Source organism: Parambassis ranga, chromosome 8, assembly GCF_900634625.1.
Source record: "Parambassis ranga chromosome 8, fParRan2.1, whole genome shotgun sequence".
NCBI lineage: Eukaryota > Metazoa > Chordata > Actinopteri > Ambassidae > Parambassis > Parambassis ranga.
The window spans coordinates 4,261,119-4,277,680 of record NC_041029.1 but is presented as its reverse complement, the minus strand read 5'-3'; the positions used below and the strand labels follow the sequence as shown (position 1 = coordinate 4,277,680).

At 44.7% G+C, this 16,562-nt stretch overlaps 2 protein-coding genes and 1 long non-coding RNA gene across 6 annotated transcripts; 1 reads left to right on the top strand and 2 right to left on the bottom strand.

The window, feature by feature from the left end:
* Positions 1–50: 50 nt before the first annotated feature.
* slc16a6b (solute carrier family 16 member 6b) lies at positions 51–7,000 on the bottom strand. 4 transcript variants are annotated; one of them, XM_028412076.1, is made up of 6 exons: positions 6,949–7,000; positions 3,906–4,153; positions 3,683–3,826; positions 2,752–2,880; positions 1,588–2,511; positions 51–1,506 (listed from the first exon to the last, which is right to left on the bottom strand). In XM_028412076.1, the coding sequence occupies exons 2-6, from the start codon at positions 4,135–4,137 to the stop codon at positions 1,241–1,243; spliced, it is 1,695 nt and encodes a 564-aa protein (XP_028267877.1). In that variant the 5' UTR covers positions 4,138–4,153; positions 6,949–7,000; the 3' UTR covers positions 51–1,240. The 4 variants fall into 4 exon arrangements, with proteins under 4 accessions (XP_028267877.1, XP_028267876.1, XP_028267879.1 ...); XM_028412075.1 differs by lacking the exon at positions 6,949–7,000 and adding an exon at positions 5,871–6,189; XM_028412078.1 differs by lacking the exons at positions 3,906–4,153; positions 6,949–7,000 and having other exon boundaries at positions 2,752–3,042; positions 3,683–3,819.
* A 926-nt stretch (positions 7,001–7,926) lies between these two features.
* On the bottom strand, positions 7,927–15,914 carry wipi1 (WD repeat domain, phosphoinositide interacting 1). The gene is made up of 13 exons (XM_028412613.1): positions 15,553–15,914; positions 13,781–13,863; positions 13,151–13,320; positions 12,259–12,355; positions 11,886–11,983; positions 10,930–11,022; positions 10,751–10,821; positions 10,441–10,548; positions 10,176–10,337; positions 9,974–10,081; positions 9,693–9,832; positions 9,390–9,490; positions 7,927–8,687 (listed from the first exon to the last, which is right to left on the bottom strand). Exons 1-13 carry the CDS (start codon positions 15,639–15,641, stop codon positions 8,637–8,639), a joined length of 1,371 nt encoding a protein of 456 aa, XP_028268414.1. The 5' UTR covers positions 15,642–15,914; the 3' UTR covers positions 7,927–8,636.
* LOC114440269 (uncharacterized) lies at positions 15,242–16,281 on the top strand. Its single transcript, XR_003671113.1, has 2 exons — positions 15,242–15,375; positions 15,507–16,281. It is a non-coding gene; the product is annotated as an uncharacterized LOC114440269 (long non-coding RNA).
* Positions 16,282–16,562: the final 281 nt, after the last annotated feature.

The following is a 16,562-nucleotide window of genomic DNA, read 5'->3' as shown; positions in this document are numbered from 1 at the left end:
TTACTGAATTCATGCACTGATTCTGAAAAAATACACATTTATAACAGAAACACCATCAGTTTGGTCATTTTATTAAAAAGCAGATAACAAATACAGTACAGCACTTAACAGGCAGGAGCCTGCCTGGAACTCGCTTTAAAAAAAATCCTTAAAAATGAACTGAATAATTTTAAAGAGTTTAAATAAAAAAGTGTTTCAGTGATTAAGGAAAAGTTTGTGAACTACACTTCAAGTCTTGGAGGTGTGGAGACGGTCTGAGGTTACAGTAGGAAGTCCGATCTGTCACACCTACGTTTACATAGTTAAATGCGCGTCCATCTACACTTTGACTTGTGTCTGTATTTATTGTTGTTGTGTCCATATAGTGTTTTTTCCCCTGCGCTGCCACAATAGGACACATTTGATTTATATGACAACAATACTGGAACAATCAGAAGGTCAGCTGCTGCGTTTACATCCCACCAATCTGCTCCCACAAGTAGACTTTCATACTGTCTGGGGCTGCTGTTCAACGGAAGGCCGCCCCAACTCTATAACACTAACATGTTTGGTGGGTTCAAAAAACATTTTCCCCTTCCTGACAATACAGGGATGGACTTTTATATATCTAACCCCTTTAAACTGGGGTGAGAAAAAGGCATGAGTAACCACCAATTCACCTCTGTGCCTATATTTTGATTTTCCATGATTTTATAGTGTACAAATTGGGAGAAACAGACATGAAGAACAAGCTTCTTCTATTTTCATTGTCTCGGGGTTGATACGTCATGTACATGTGTATTTGGTTTCCACAAAAGGACAACAGTGAGGACATCAGGAAATAGTGGAGTTAAAAAACACATCTTGATCTAGCAAATCTAAATGCTAAAACGCAAAAAAACGACACTATGCGGACACTCTGCCTTCACGAAGGCTTCAAGTTCTTATAAAGTGAGTATTACAGTGGATGCTGATTTGGACAGTAACTCACTTTTAAAGGTGAGATGTTGAAAGAGAGATTGCTTGCAGCCCTCCGTTAGACTGGACATGACGGCATGTCTTTGGCTCTATAATACACACTTTAAATAATAGCTAGGCTGTGACACCATGTACTTAGCATGAATGAGTGACACCTGAGATCTGGATCCAGCAGCAGCAGCTGGTGTTGGTGACACTGCAGCTTCTCGCATTGCATCTAGATTTCAGTTTTCTGTATCACTGACGTGTGTTGATGTGGTTGTCAGGCTTTGGTCAGGTTCAATTAGCAGGGGTGTGGTCCTGATTCTCCACCTTGAGTCTTGAGTGGACTGTCCTCCGGGGCCAAGTCCACCTCCAAAAAGTCTGTCTGGTCGCTGTCCTGAGATGCTTTCTCCTTTTCTTGCACGCTGTTGACTTCTGCTTTTGTACTTCTACACATTCCAGACTTTGCAGGGCCAACCATGGCCAGGCAGATGGCACTGAGCCCCATGCCCACTGCACAGGAGTAGAAAGCAGCTCCATAGTTCGCTGTGCAATCCACCAATGCACCTGGAAAGAAATGAAGAGAAAACAGACGTTTGGACCAATAGACAGATGTTAAACCAGACAGACAGACCACAGATCTTGTACCTCCAAGTGGTGGTCCAGCCAGTCCAGCGAAGCTCTGGATGAAGACGTACACTCCCACACATGAGGACATCTTCTTGATGCCCACCACATCTTCCTCAGCCAGCAGAGGGATGTGTGTGGAGCCCACGGTGCCCATGAAGTAGCCATAGAGGGCACAGCAGACCACCAAACCCCAGAACTCCCACACGATAGTGAAGGCCACCAGGACCAAGCACATCAGAACCACACATGCCAGCAGCACCAGGGTCTTCCTACAGCGGACTTTGTTCAACACCACCCCGATGGACAAGCGGCCAAAGATTTCAGCCACGGCCATGACAGACAGCATGTAGGAGGCCATGCCGGCTTCCACACCCAGGCTCTTGCTCAGTTCAATGATGTAGAGCTGTGGGGCAAAGAAGCCCAGTGTGGCGAACAGGCCAAAAAGAGAGTACCAAATAAAGGCACCATCTTTAAGTACAGAGAAGTCCAAGAGTTTGGGGCTGGAGGGCTTACGAGGACCCACCTCTACCTCAGCCAGTTCCTCATTGTGCTCACTGACTGCTATGGTGGAAGGCGTGGACAGAGATTTCTCTTGGTCATCTTTGTCTTCCACCTCGCACTCCATCAGTGCCTTGCCTTCTGGTCCTGCAGTCCTCAGGTCTATGTTTGAGGCAGAGAGGGAGGTGACACCCGAGTCCTCCGAGCCCCGGGAGACTGCTGAACTCATAGAGGTTCTGGTTTGTTCGTTCTCCAGCTCGTAAACGGCCTGCATCTGCTTCAGGGAGAGCGACTCTTTGTCTGATTCATCCTCTTTCTTCATTGGCTCTGGCTCGATAACGATTGGACGAAGGAGGACCCCACAGCCGATGACAGATGCCTGAACAATGCCAAGGATGATGAGACAATAGCGCCAACCAATGTGTTCCTTCAGTGCAGTGAGGGCTGTAGAGAGAGGACGACACAGGTTATTCTATCTATCTATGTTTAGGAGCTCTAGGCTGACGCAAGGCACCATTGTTTACAGGGATTTTACCAATCAGTTCATCCCTGAAGCCAATATTTGGCCATGTTTGTAGTCCGTTTGTAGTGTTGTGTCAAAGTGTTCACAAGGACAGGATGGACAGCTAACTCTGACCATAGCTGTGGTACAGAGGCACTGCCTCCCAGTGACTGCACACTTACCTGGCGCAAATGCAAAAATGGCGAAGGATTCCCCAGAGGACGCAATGGAGGTGACTAGGGCTCGCCGTCTGGAAAAGTACTGGGCCAGGATGGTGACAGTGGGAAGGAAGGAAAGGCAATAGCCGAGACCTGTAAACAAGGAGGAGAAAAGAAAAGGGGGCATGACAGCCGCTGGCCCGCATGGTAGAGGAGCACTGCATGGCATGTAGTGGGTCAAAGATTCAAGGTGTCAGGTCGCTCCTGTGTCAGAGGCGGCACGATGCTTCAGGTGAGTCAGGTTTGCTACAGCTGCTGCTGAAAGACAAAAGGCATGTAAAGACAAAAAAAGAGACAGGGGGAGAGAGGAGAAGGGGTTGCCAAGTTAGCTGTGGTCCGTTTCACGGGCAGTGATTACCAAAATCACGGTGGGAGAGCTAGCAGTGCGTAATGTCCAAGAAAAAACAAGTTCATGTGCGGATACATTTCACCAATTTGTTCATCTTCCAATCTGTTACTCTCATCAATTTCTTCCCTCCTCCTCAGTCACTTCCTGTTCTGTCAACCTTGATCTGAAAAGGAATTTTTTTCGTTTTGTTTTAGTGTTTTTTGGGAGGAAGGGAAAGTTTGGCTGCTCCAGACTTTGCTCTGTTCTGTCCTTCAGTCATTCCTAGAGAGGTTAGATAGTGGAGCAGGCCTCACTGCATAGTTTTAGAAGAGGCTGTTCACCTCTCAGCCATTGGACAGTTCTGGAAGAAACAGATTCTGTAGTTGACACTGCTAGAAGTCCCTTTTGTTCATTTATTACAGGCTGTTAAACAAGAAATGTGGAGGAGCAAGTCAGACACTCTGTGAATGGCACAAACACACACAGATATGACAACAATAGAAACATATGAGAGACAGAGAGAGAGATGCAGTGTGTGATGGGTGTGGCACTGTTACTTCATCGTACCTGAGACAATGCCAGTGGTGATGTACATCTCATTGATGGAGTTTGTGAAGGCGGAGGTGATGGTTCCCAGGCTAATGAGGAAGCCTCCCACCATGACCACAGGGCGATAGCCGAAGCGGTTGCTCATCATCGTGGACAGGGGTGCTGAAAGGACAGACGAATTTGTTTCATTTGTCCGTTCTTAAGAACGCAACAACCGAGAGCGCAGGAAGGTGGAACTGACCCGTGAAGGTAAAGATGAAGACGCAGATGGAAATAACCCACGACACGCGGCTGTTGGTCTCCCCAAACTCTGTCATCAGATCCTGGAGGAAGACGCCCAGGCTTTTGAGGGTCCCATAGGAGCAGACTTCCACCACGAAAAAGGCTGCAGCCACAGCCCAGCCCCAGCCGCCATCAGGCACCTCTGGGTAGACATTTGGACCCAAACAACGCTGTAAAGTTGGCACCCTCATGGCTACAGCAGGCCACCTGGAGGGAGACAACAAAAAAGGAGTCATGATGGATTTTGTCATTTTGTCATTTGTTTGGGCAGGAAAACAAAACAAACATCTTGATGTTTACACATGGCAAATCTGAGGGCACTCATAAGCCTTCATTTGTGTTTCCACCTTTGTTCCAGACACGAAGGATGGCTGACTGAGCAGTGAGCATGAAAAGAGGAAACATGTGTCCCCTTTGATGAGGCAGTAAACCGTGTAAGTGAAGGTGTGGTCAAAGTAGCAGCACAGCAGTGTAGACAGTTCTGCTTTAGGCATAACAGGCGATCCTGAAACTGTCTGTGCTTTTGTAGACGTCGGCAGAAATGACTTCAGGATGATTCAGTGCGGCTGAGAGACGGCCTTTCCCCACCGAGGACGTGGCTGCTGGAGACAGCAGAAAGACTACAGAGACTCCACAGAGACTCCCAGCCAGGGCCACAGGTCAGACAAGATATGTCACCACCCTGTGGTTACCCAGGCTGCAAGTTTGGACACATCTTTAAAAATGTGCATCCAAGGACAGAACCGTTTAGTGTTATTTTCTGCCCCTTTCACTCCTGGCTGACAGCAGCGCCGCCCTTCTGTAACATTTATTTACACAATAGCATCAGTTGAAATCAGATTTTGGATGTTTTATGCAAACATTTGTTCAGTCACACTTCAACACACTAATAGTTTCACAATCAAAGTGGCTGCACTTGCTCGGGCTGGAATGCGGCGCGCTGCCTGTCCTCTCAGTCTCTCAGGTGCTGTGTTGTTAGAAGTGAGTGATGATGTAACAGCCGAGCATGGGGTGAATAATTCATGCTTACTTTGAGTTCAACAGTCAAAGAAAGCGTGGAGAGGCAAAGTGTCCAGCTAAGTGCGCGCATGCAGGAATTGTTCTTCTTCACACCAGGCATTTTTTGTTTAACGTAATGAGGCAATTAATAACATGGGATGAATGGCTCAGTTCCAAAAACAACAGCAGCACGGTCCCTGAACGCAGCCTTCACTAATATTTCCGCGCTTGACATAATGAATTATAAAACAAGACGAGCTTGAAGCACAACTTCCAACCCTTCCCTTTAAATTATCATTTTATATATTCAATTATAAAGTAATCAATCAAAGCAATTACTCAACTAAGTGTTTAATCAACAATTAGTCAAAGCATTTAAGTTAATAAGGTGACCTAAACCAATTTCACCAGAAAAATGTGGCTTATATAATAAACAGCAGCAGTATTTTTATTTGCAGTTTATTTAAGTGCTTAAACTTAAACTCAGAGTAACTTTTTCCACAGTGAGACCACTTCCTGCACAGCTGGAGTGTCTGAAGATGCTTTTATTTTGGTAAAATGCAGTTTTTCAAAATAAGACTTATAACATTATTCCTACTTATCGCTTGCCCTGTGTACGGGCTGTGGAGCCGGGATGGTGTCGCCCACTAAAGCAGGAGGCTCAGCACCTACTGCTGCTTTACATCAACACGTGTTATAAAAAAAGGAATAAACTAACGTGCATATTTACTTAAAGCGATTTAGTCTTGCGGGTCTATCAAGTAGCTCATTCATGTGTTTGTGACATGATATAAACAAACACACAAAGACGGCGAAAGAATAAAAAGCACATTGATCTCAAACAGGTGTGAGAGAACATGGAGCGGCGGCAGATGTTAGAAACGCCCCGCAGTGAGCAGCACCCCACGGCTGGAGCTCTACTCACCGACGGAGCGGGCGACGGAGGGACGAGGAGCAGCCTTCAGATGGAGCAGAGCCGGCTTCTCTACGTCGCCTTCATTTTCATTTAAAGCAGCGATTATTGCTAAAGCTATTTGTAAACCAAGAGGAATGTAGGAAACACACGTAAAGCTTTAAAGTGACAATTCAAATATTTAAAAATATATATATATTATTTAAATCGACTTCGCTTGGAGCTGAAGTTGTGCCGTGAATCATTTCCTGCCTGCTGCGGCAGCTCTTCACCGGCTCAAGCCGGTATTCAAACGGGGGCGCGCAAGTTACCGTGAACGCGCAGTATCAGCAGTAAACACTGGGCCGCGTGCTTCTTCTACTGCAGCCCCTGCTGCGTTTACGGGTCGATGGAAACCGACCACTCCCTTAACATACCCTCTGATGGTTTCAAGCCGCTTCCTTTGATGTTTAACAATATGTAATGCTTCTGTAGAGTTAAAGGAAACCTTTAAAGCTAGAGCTCGTGTTTGCGCAAAGGTTTGATGCTACAGTCATCTTTAAGCGTTAAGCAACAAGTTTTCTCGCATTTTTATCGTAGGACGTGAAGGCAGCTACACGCTGTTCTAGCGCAGGGACGGCTGGCGTGAACAGGATTATGCCGGCCGAGGTTCTGCATCCAGATCCGCCCTGCCCTACCTGAAATGTATATATAGAACACTTGATACAAATACACACCGTGTTTCTCTATTAAATGGATATGACTGCTGTTGAATAAGCTTTAAAAACAAAAACAGGTAATCTCATCTAATTTCTGGCAGCAGCATTAATATTATTAGATTATTAAGCTAGTTTAAAAAAAAATTAATTAGATGAAATGTTATAAAACTCCACTCAGCCCCACTGCATGAAAAATACTCTGGAATCACGGCATCACTTGTTAAACATTTAACAGTTTCTAACATAAACTTGACCTAAAAGGTGAGGCTGACACCTTTTCAAAATAAAATACAGGCTACCGGCTAATCCTTTATTTTTAAGTATTGTCAGTTTGTTGACATATATTCAGATTTACCTAGTGTTCAGTTGTATGTAATGTGGAAATGGCTCACCTCTCAGCTGGGACTGATCCTTCAACTGACAAAGGAAGTTGCCCTGATCTGAAATACTTTCCAGAGGTGTTGCAGAGGTGTGTGCTAAAGTCTGATAGGACACCCTAAACACCACCTCAAAACCCATTTCTGTCCCTAGAGGATGATTTAATACACTTATTTAGAAGGAAATGTGTTCTTTTTGAATAGTATGGACATCCAGGGGATCATATAAAAAGCCCTGTGCCAAGTAAAGTGTGATTGGTCAAATGAAACTTTACAAATGAAAGATAATAAATAACCTCATACATACATATGGGTGCTGGGGTGAGCAACAAGTCAATATGTAACATTAAATACCATGTGAAGCAGCCAGGGGTTGCGAAACCCAGCTCACATAAGGCTGGTTTCAAAAGACGTCTTGATAGATCATTTCCACTGCCATGCTAAGGCTAAGAACAGAGATAGACGCCATATAGGATGAAATAACACAACAAAGCGTCTCTCTTTAGTCTTGTCAAGTGGAAGGTGTTCGTCACTGGGTCACTGTGATGCTCAGTGCACCTCTGCATCTGAGCCTTTCTATTTAAGATAGCCCCAGCAGTGGCGGTGATGATAAGCAGAATCACGTAACAAAGGTATAAAGTCCACCATGATGTAGGTGTCTGATTGCAGAAGTTGTGTAATTTTCACCCCCTGACCCCCCCCCCACCCAGGCAGCAGGAAAGCAGACAGTAGGACATGTACACCATAAAAGCGCTGGGCTGGTGGACTTTAGAGTGGTTGTACTGACGAAGGATAAAGAGACTGTGATCTCAGCGCACAGTCAAGATATCCAGGATGTCTTTATCAGGCTTCAGCCCAACAGCTGCATCATTTTACACACACACACACACACACACACACACATGAAGTTGTCTGTCCCATTCATGCTGTACAGAGCAGCACTGCACACAGCTCCATCATTGACTCACAAAATCAAGCACAGAAACTCTTTGCTTTGCATAGGTTGACTCTTACTTCACTCTTGTGTGTTTATTTCTTTGTTTCTCTCACTTGTTTTGGTCTTTTGTGTATTTAGCAAAATACTTTTGCTGTTGTACAAATGATATCAGGCACAAACAAACATACAGTACATGTACAGTATCCACCTTCTGAAATGTCTCCAGGAGCCACACACAGAAACACTGAATACATGTCGATGCATATAATAACATACCGAACAAAACATTTCCAAAAGAGATATTAATAATAATAAAAAAACATTGCTACAATAATACAACTTAATAAAATATTTGTCAAGTAATAATTGTTATGAAGACTGTGGTTATATTTCGCTCCAGCATGCACCTCATATTTCATTTTTTTTTTCCTCCAGAAAACACTCCTCATTAAACAAACTCCCTGATTTTTAAAACAGCCAACAGCATCTGAGTTTCTCTTCACTTCCTGTCAGTTCACAGCCGATGTCCTGAAACTACAGCTACTGTTGGTGCTATGATCGAATCAGAAGTGTACCTTTAACACAATCATCATGACAACATAAAATCTTCCTTTTTGACATCACTACAGGACACCCGTGTCCTTTCCCCACTGTAACTTGAATGTTAATTGAAGTTAGTTATTTAAAAATAACTTGGCACCCTGATTTTTTTTATTTTGTATTTTTTTTTGCTGTTCATCTCATCCTGCTGGCGCCTTCTACCCACTCACGAGCGCCTCCCCTGGCCACCTCCAGTCCCGTCGCGGCACCAATTTATCTACCAAAACACATGAGCAGACCTGTTAGTGTGGTTTTATTTTGTTTTAGTTCTACAGGATGTGTGAGAAGGTTCCAGACTGTCATAGATAAAGGAAAATTCCGGTACATTTTTTCCTTTGAGACAAAAACACTAAAATGACTTAAGCAAGATTTACAAAGAGCGGGAAGGCACGACTTCATTTGCTACACCTCTAAAATGGAGGTCAGGTTAGCGTGAGAGAATTCAGAGGGAATCATTGCTGAATAATACCGGAATTTTCCTTGACTGCAAGGCACAAATGTAAACCAATCTGCTTATGTCACCAGTACTCATATAGTTCCACCTGAGGACCTGAGTGGGAGGTTCCAAATGGCAGTGACATGGTTGCTAGGTGGGAAAATAATAAGGAAGAATAATTCCTGACCTCAGACATTGAGGTTTTTGTAATTGTTGGAGCCTTAAGCACAGAAGCTGTGTAGTTCTAATATACTAAAGAGAAAGATAAACATGTGACTAAGCTTTTTAAAAACGGAGTAGTAAATGGCAAAGCACGCTTGTGCCCGTTTCACCTTGTACTGCTTCAGTCTTATCTTTATCTGACATGACTCTGAGCAGGAATGTTAAAGTGATGCACCTCTGAAAAAGTTAGCACGATAGTTTGTCATTTAACATTTTTACAATTGTCGTTACAGCTGACATTTAGCACTTCTGGATGCTCACAGGTGGAAACTCGTTTTCGTCGTCCAGACACACGGGCCCTGCGGCGAACTCGTGTTCTGGGATGACCTCGCCCTTCTTTGCTCCACCATCTTCAGAGTAGCCTGTAAGGAAACACACAGAGGAAACGGACAAATCATCCAAGAAGCTTTTAAGGATTTTAAATGTAGGAAGCATAAAACGTTCTGAAGTGTAACACCATTGTGAGTGTCATAAGTCAGTTTACACAGCAGACACGCAGGATAATACTTATTCCTCAGTGGCAGTATAAGCTGAGACCGATGTCAAGCCCTTCAGACTACAAACCAGTGAGTGTGGCAGTGACGGGTCCAGAGGCTGGTAAGGCAGCAGTTTCAGCGTAGGATGGACAGGACTGTGCTGGCCCTGTGTCTGCTGGCCCCTCTGGCTCTGTTCCTTCACCCTCGATATCATCAGCACCAAACAGCCTAATAGAGGAAGCAGCGGCATAAAAGGGAAGGCAGTGGATCAGCCTTAGCCTACAGCTTGCTTTGAGTTAATCGCGATCTTGCAGTTGCTCATCAGTGACTTTCCTCCCTCATCCCTCAGCCCTGCTGCTGCAGCCTCACCTGTGTTTGTGAGCCAGCACGCATTCACCTCCATCTAGTGGATCTACATTATAGATGAAGAGCTGGCCGCCGGCTGTGGCCACCAGCAGCCGTGGAAGTTTCTGGATCCTGAAATTGAGTTTTTTTTATTTAGGTCAATGAGGTCAACAACCGCCTCGAGTGTCATGCAAAAAAATCACAGCCCCTTAAGTGAGAAACTCACACAGCCAGGGTGCAGACGTTCCTCTGGCCAGACGAGAGGTGGACTGTGGCAAAGGCCCGGTCTTGGCTCATCATGCCAGACACGTGAGCAGGGAGGTAGCTGCTGGCTGCTGAGAACATCTTCCCCACATAAGCCGTCCAGGTGGCAGCCTCATCCTCTCCACTGTTCACAGGATTAGAAGCTTCCTTTAAAAACAGCGTTATCCTACATACATTCAGACTGTCAGTCTCCTTGAGTGTATGTATGTGTTTACATATGTGTGTACCTTGGATCCGGTTGTTCCAGTTTAAAGATATGGACGGTTTCTGTGTTGCTGGAAGCGCAGAGGAACTGACCATCAGGGCTGTATGATAAAGAGCTTATACTGACATACCTGCAGACAGACACACACAAACAGACACACACTATAAACAAACCGAACAAAAAACAGTAACTGTAGCATGTGTAAGCTGCTCCTCCCTCTCCCTGCCTTAGGCTTTCCATGCACACGTGCTTTGACAAAAATGACCTTATTTTTTTGGTAAGGCTTATATTCATAGTCTCTCAGAAATGACACGATGTGTAAGAACTCTGACCTCTTCATGCCACGGCGGAATTCGTACAGACGCACACCCTCAGGAACTGAGAAGACTCGGATGACAGTGCCCTGTAGGGACAGACAGATAGGTTGATCTCAGTCTAGACATATTAGTATATTTCATATCTCTCAATTTCCTGAAGCAGTGGCATCGGTGAACAGTTGAGTCTTTCTTACCCTCTCTGAGGCGCTGGCAAGTTTGGTGGCCGAGGCGTTGAAGGTAAGAGCTGCCAGAGGACTGTCGTGAGCTGGGATCATCGTCACTGTGTTCTGGAAAGGACACAAGCAGTGCTATTGTTATTGTGGAGGCCTTACATCAGCAATTTGGCAAAATCTGTTGGAAAGGTGAGTCTTGAGACTGGATATGGAGTCAATCGTCTGGAGGTCCTGGGGTAGAAAGTTCTAGAGTCATGGGGCAGAGCAGCCAAATGCTCTAAACCCCCTAGAGGATGAACGGGGTCGTGTTGAGGTATGGAGGTGCTAGTTGAAGGTGCGGAGTAGAGGTTTGAAGTCAGTTTGTGAATGAATCTGACATTAGTGAAGCTGATTGAGAATGTGCTCAGAAGACGAAGTTCTAGAGATGACAGAAAATCCGTTCAGGTGTTGTTTGAAGCATCACTGAGTGAGGAGAGGTGACGTGTGCCTAAATTCACATGAAGAGGTCTGCTGACGCTGATCCAGTTAAAAAGAAACCAGAAGTAGTTAAACCTGTTCCTGGAGGAACAATAGAAGAACATTCCAGCACTGTTATGAAAGATGAATATTTTCTGGCATGTATCCTGGCTTACAACATCACAGCTGCTCAGTGACTCTGAGGACTAGGAGCTACTTTCAGCCTAGATCACTCTCACTCTCTCATACCCTGAGACTTTAGTCAGCAGCCCCCCCATTGGACCCTGTACAAAAGGCTTCAGGTCACATGAAAAATATTTTAGTGTGTTATCAGTGTCAGACAAACACGTATCAGAGCGCTGAGAGCGAGAACATGATGACCTCAAAATGAACAGAAAAGAGTATCACTGTGGTCCCTCGAGCCGACAGTTGAGTATCAGGTGAGAGGTGAGGCCAGTGAAATCCTCTCGTTACAATGGTATAATGAAGCATGGCATGTGAAGGGGTTCAGGGTTTCTCACCAAAGTGTTGGCATCGTACACTATGATCTCCCCAATGGTGGCACTCCCGGGATAAGCCAGGTAAGAGTTGGAATGATTGATAGAGAGAGCACAGAGACCTGCAGAAGAGAAGGAGTCAGTCAGATCGAGCTGAATACGTTCTGACACATCCGGTCTTGACCTTCACAAATATTTTCATATCTGATCTTCTGACTCAGTCAAAATGTTGTTTTTCTTATTATTACCAATGGGAAAGTGAGGCGGTGCCAACAGGATGTACTAAACTGGAATGATCCTGTCAGATGCTGTTTCATCATCCAGCCCAGCTGTTACTGCTCCACAGAGTGTGTGTGTCTGTGTGTGTGTGTGTGTGTGTGTGTGTGTCACGTCTTACCTGACGGGTTGGACGGAGTGTTGAGCAGAGTCTTCAGCAGCTTCATGTCTTTGATGTTGTGAATATAAATGGACTCTTCAAGGCACACTACCAGTCTCTGCAACGGTCATTACACTCACATCAGTGACATACATGTACGCACAACAACATGTCAACAATCAAACCCCTAGAAACGCTGCAGTTTCGCTTGTTGCTCTCACAGTTGTTCATGTTAAAGATCATGTTACCATGAGCAATCTAACCTGATGGTGGTGTCACAACAGGAAGCGCACAGGTCCTGACAAGGAGCAGGAGTCCTACTGTCCTATGACCTTTATGACAGCCCTTTGTTAATTGCCATTATCATGCTTCTATCACAATGGACAGATCATTGAAGAAGAGTGACTCAACGGTGCTGTAATTATTTGTATAGTTAATAATCTATGAATGCATTTGTCTAGAGAATCTTCACCGTCAAATCCTCCAGCCCAAAGAAAGCGCAAAACGTCTAAAGCCTGTGGTCGCAGTGTGGCTTTTCTCTCTTTACGAGATTTTGTTTTTAGGATGGTGCACAGCTGAACTGTTTAACCTCCAGAACAGAAAATCTATGAAAGTAAGGCACGATCATTACAGCCTCAGTCGCAGGAAGTTGTTAAAAAGCTCCCAGTCTGCGGTGAAGTATCAAAGCCAATCGAATGGAAACATTTCCTTGGGTTGGGAATGTGGTTTGAAATGTTTTTGCCTGTAAGACTGTGAGCTCTGTCAGAGGGAGGGGCAGCAGGTCAGAGAGGTGGGGCTGATTTATTTATGCTGTGTAAGCATGTCAGCTGTCTGAGACACAGGAAGTACAACGTGCCCAGATGACGCTCCTACGGGTTGATGCGTTAAAAAAATAAAAACTGTACCCCCTCACCTGTCTGTTCAGCTTGACAGCGAGGATGTTGCTCGGGTAGCTGTAGTTGCAGATCTCCGTCCCCTTCTTGAAGTGGTAGATGTTCATGCGCTGGGGCATGGCGGCGCTCACCACCACTACTAGACTGCTGGAGAACAGGCGCTCCACGATGTACACATCTGGAGTCTCCGCTGGGGAACAGCACAGGGACAGGGATGACATTTTAATACCAACTTCTACAAAGCCTCACAGGCACCACAAAGGTCTGTAACTTCTCCAGTTCATAAAGAGTATGAAGATGATGAAGTGTGTTTCATGGATTAGTCTTAATAACATGGTCATCCAGACTGTGAACAAAAGACAGAAAAACGTGGCCCTTGTTTGGCAGTCTTTCCCAAAAACCAGATGAACCTGAGGAGACATGATGTGGCCTGACTTGCCAGCCGAGACATACGAGCTAATGCATCAGCTCAGTTTACGCACAAAAAGATGTTAAAAAGATGTTAAAACTTTGTCACATAATCAACAATGAATGATTCACATGGGATTCCTGCTAACAAACGGGACGCATTACAACGAAAGGCTCAGTGTTATCAGCACCACCGCTAATTGGACTGTGTAGATGGACGTTCAGTTGAGCTCCATACTGACCACTCTCATGGATGCAGTCCAGTTTTTCCACCATGGTCAGAGAAAACAGCTTGTAGCCGGTCCTTGTTCCAACAGCCAGTGACCTGCACACACACACACACAGTGAGCTGGGATGAAAGTACTTCCACATCATAACACAGCCTTCTCCTATGCAGTGGCTTTCTTTAGGGCGCCACCAAGTGGTGAAATCTGAAATCTGTCCCTGAACAAAAAAGAGAAAGAAAGAGAAATGAAGGGAAGGGGCAGTCTGCATAGTTTCCCATTGGCGTCCCCATGGTGATTATGTGTCTATTTGTGTGTGTTGATTGTAATTGTGTTATTTTTAAGCTACTTTTTATGCCCCTGAGGACAAATGAAGTGATTTGAATTGAAGTGGGTGTACAGTAAGATGAATGTGTATAAAACTGCATTATGGGAAATGTAGGTTTTTTTTGGGATTACGTTTTGTGGGAAGTAATTTTGAGACAACAAAAAACAACAAGCAAACAAACAAAAAACACCTGAAGAAATCCTTTTCCTGGCAAAGGTAGGTAACACTGTATTTTACACACACATAGTGATTAACCTGCATTGCTTCATTTTTTCTTAATGGACACCTGCTTCCACTCTCCGTGCATGTCTCGTCCTGTTTAACAGGAGAAAACCTGCACAGAAAATGGCACATATTTTCAATCCTGACTGTGCAGCTCTGTCTTTTATCCCCCACCAGTCATTTTAGGAGCAGCCAAGTGAAATTAAACAGAGGGAACAAGCAACTAAATGATGAAGTCAATGCATACATGTCATGAGTCTGCATTCAAACGAGTTAGAGGTGACAATACTGACAGTGAGGGCAGGTTAGCACATACAGACAGATAAAACATATTTCAATACACACAGGGCCTTCTTTCACAATATCTTGATTACCCCACATGTTAATGAGCCGTGAGGTGTGTGTGTGTGTGACGCCCTCAGTAAGGTGATTTGAGTGTACACATATGCACACCGTCAGTACCTGGCTATAGCAGCTCGAATCCGTGGGACCATGAAGAGCAAAAATATTATGAGCTTAGCAACATTAAGGCTTTGAATGAGGCTGTTCTTGTCTCAGGCGTGCTAAATTTGCATCCCGTTGCATGTGTCAACATCCTGACACAGCCTCATTTCCCATAATGCACCTCTTCACCAACATTACATTGCATTGCAGCCTCCAACCATATAGTGGTGTATTGGTCAGCAAAAACTGGAGGTGAGAGTTTAACTCTTCACTCTGTCAAGCATATGGAGACATAAAGCAGTCTGAAACTGGACACAATAAACATAATAACAAGCTGGTATTATTATTATTATTATAAATATGTTATTAACTGTTACTACTGTAGTTGTGTTAATTGAATACTTATCAGTGGAGAGAAGGGCTGTTATTCAACATGGGCCATTGCAGTTTGTAGTACCCCCCCCCTCCCCCCTTCAAGTGAGCCTCCTCAGTGTACACTATGTGGGTACTATGTGGGTGCTCATCCAGCTTGAGGCTTTAGGCTTTTAGAAAAGCTGAGGATGGGTGACACAGGGATAATATTTTCCACTCCTGTTCAATCCAACGACAGCAAACAGGAGTAAGTAACATCTGTTTTTAGTGTTAAATTAGTGGATTGGCCCTTTAACTGCATGACTAGATGTTGTTGAGAATCAGCTGAAGGCACATTTTTTCCATACACCTGTTTGAAGTGCACTCGTCTCTTTTCAGGGAGGAATAAAGGAATCGGGTCTCTGTTATGCCCTCGCTTGCTTACGTGGAGTCTTGGTTGAAGGAGGCGCAGCTAAACCGGAGCTCCGGTCCGTCCGTTCCGCCGGACCCACCCGCACCCTCTGTAGTGTCCATCCCGATTCCCAGCGACCTCCTTCCCTCCCTCCGACCTGGATTGGAGGCCTGGGATCGGCTGCACCTCTTCTCTCGATCTCGGCGGAAGACGGCTCCAATTTGGCAGAAAAATGTGGAGCTGCTGACGCGGGTGTGTGTCGGGTTCGAGTCGGAGCTTTTCTCCGAGAGAAAGGAGCTCGAATTCGGCTTCAGTGCGGTTATTTCCGAGGTCGGTTATCCGGAGCCCGAAGGAAGAGAAGAGCAAAAAAAATGAAGCAAAACAAGAACAGCTGACGGGGCTACGTCACAGCTCCGCCTCTCATGATTGGCTGACAGTCAAACCATGCTCTTCCTGTCGTCTATTTTGATTGGTCTAGCGGGCAGTAGTGTGTTTCTATTGGCGGAATGGACTTTGTTTGTGTCCCTCCATTCATGTGATGTAGTAATACCTATAAAAAGTCATTTTAATATATATTTATAGAAGCACATATTACCACATAAACATAATTACAACTATTGTTATTAAGAGATCCAGTATCAGCAGTTAAACAGACAACACAACATAAAAAAGTATAAATATAATGTATAAAAAAGTAAGTATGTATTTATAAACCTATTCAAAATGTAAAAATATGTAGGCTAATACAACATGTTGTAAAGAGTCCAGTGACATTATTATTATTATTACAATATGCAAAAACAGATGTTGTGCCCAAAAGCCTAAAAAAATGGTCAATCAGTTCAAGTCCCGCTCACAGGGAGGGCGGAGGGACAAATGACTTCCTCTGTCTGTCTGAGCAGGACTGAAACCACGGGCTGTTGCTGAGGCAGCTCCCAGCACTGTCCAGGATGGACGTTAAAGTACTTACTCTAACAGAAAATCTACTAATCTTGCAGAGGCATGGGAGCAGCTAGTGCTCTTCTGTGGTTATATATAAACGT

Excerpts from the sequence above, each read along its gene's own strand:
- slc16a6b (XM_028412076.1), bottom strand. The coding sequence starts at position 4,137 with ATGAGGGTGCCAACTTTACAGCGTTGTTTGGGTCCAAATGTCTACCCA. Across the intron at positions 2,881-3,682 it reads CACCACTGGCATTGTCTCAG|GTCTCGGCTATTGCCTTTCC; the intron begins GTACGATGAAGT and ends CCTTGTTTACAG. Across the intron at positions 2,512-2,751 it reads CATTTTTGCATTTGCGCCAG|CCCTCACTGCACTGAAGGAA; the intron begins GTAAGTGTGCAG and ends CTCTCTCTACAG.
- wipi1 (XM_028412613.1), bottom strand. The coding sequence starts at position 15,641 with ATGGACACTACAGAGGGTGCGGGTGGGTCCGGCGGAACGGACGGACCG. Across the intron at positions 11,023-11,885 it reads TGTACGATGCCAACACTTTG|AACACAGTGACGATGATCCC; the intron begins GTGAGAAACCCT and ends TGTCCTTTCCAG. Across the intron at positions 8,688-9,389 it reads ACGAAAACGAGTTTCCACCT|ATAAATTGGTGCCGCGACGG; the intron begins GTGAGCATCCAG and ends GTGTTTTGGTAG.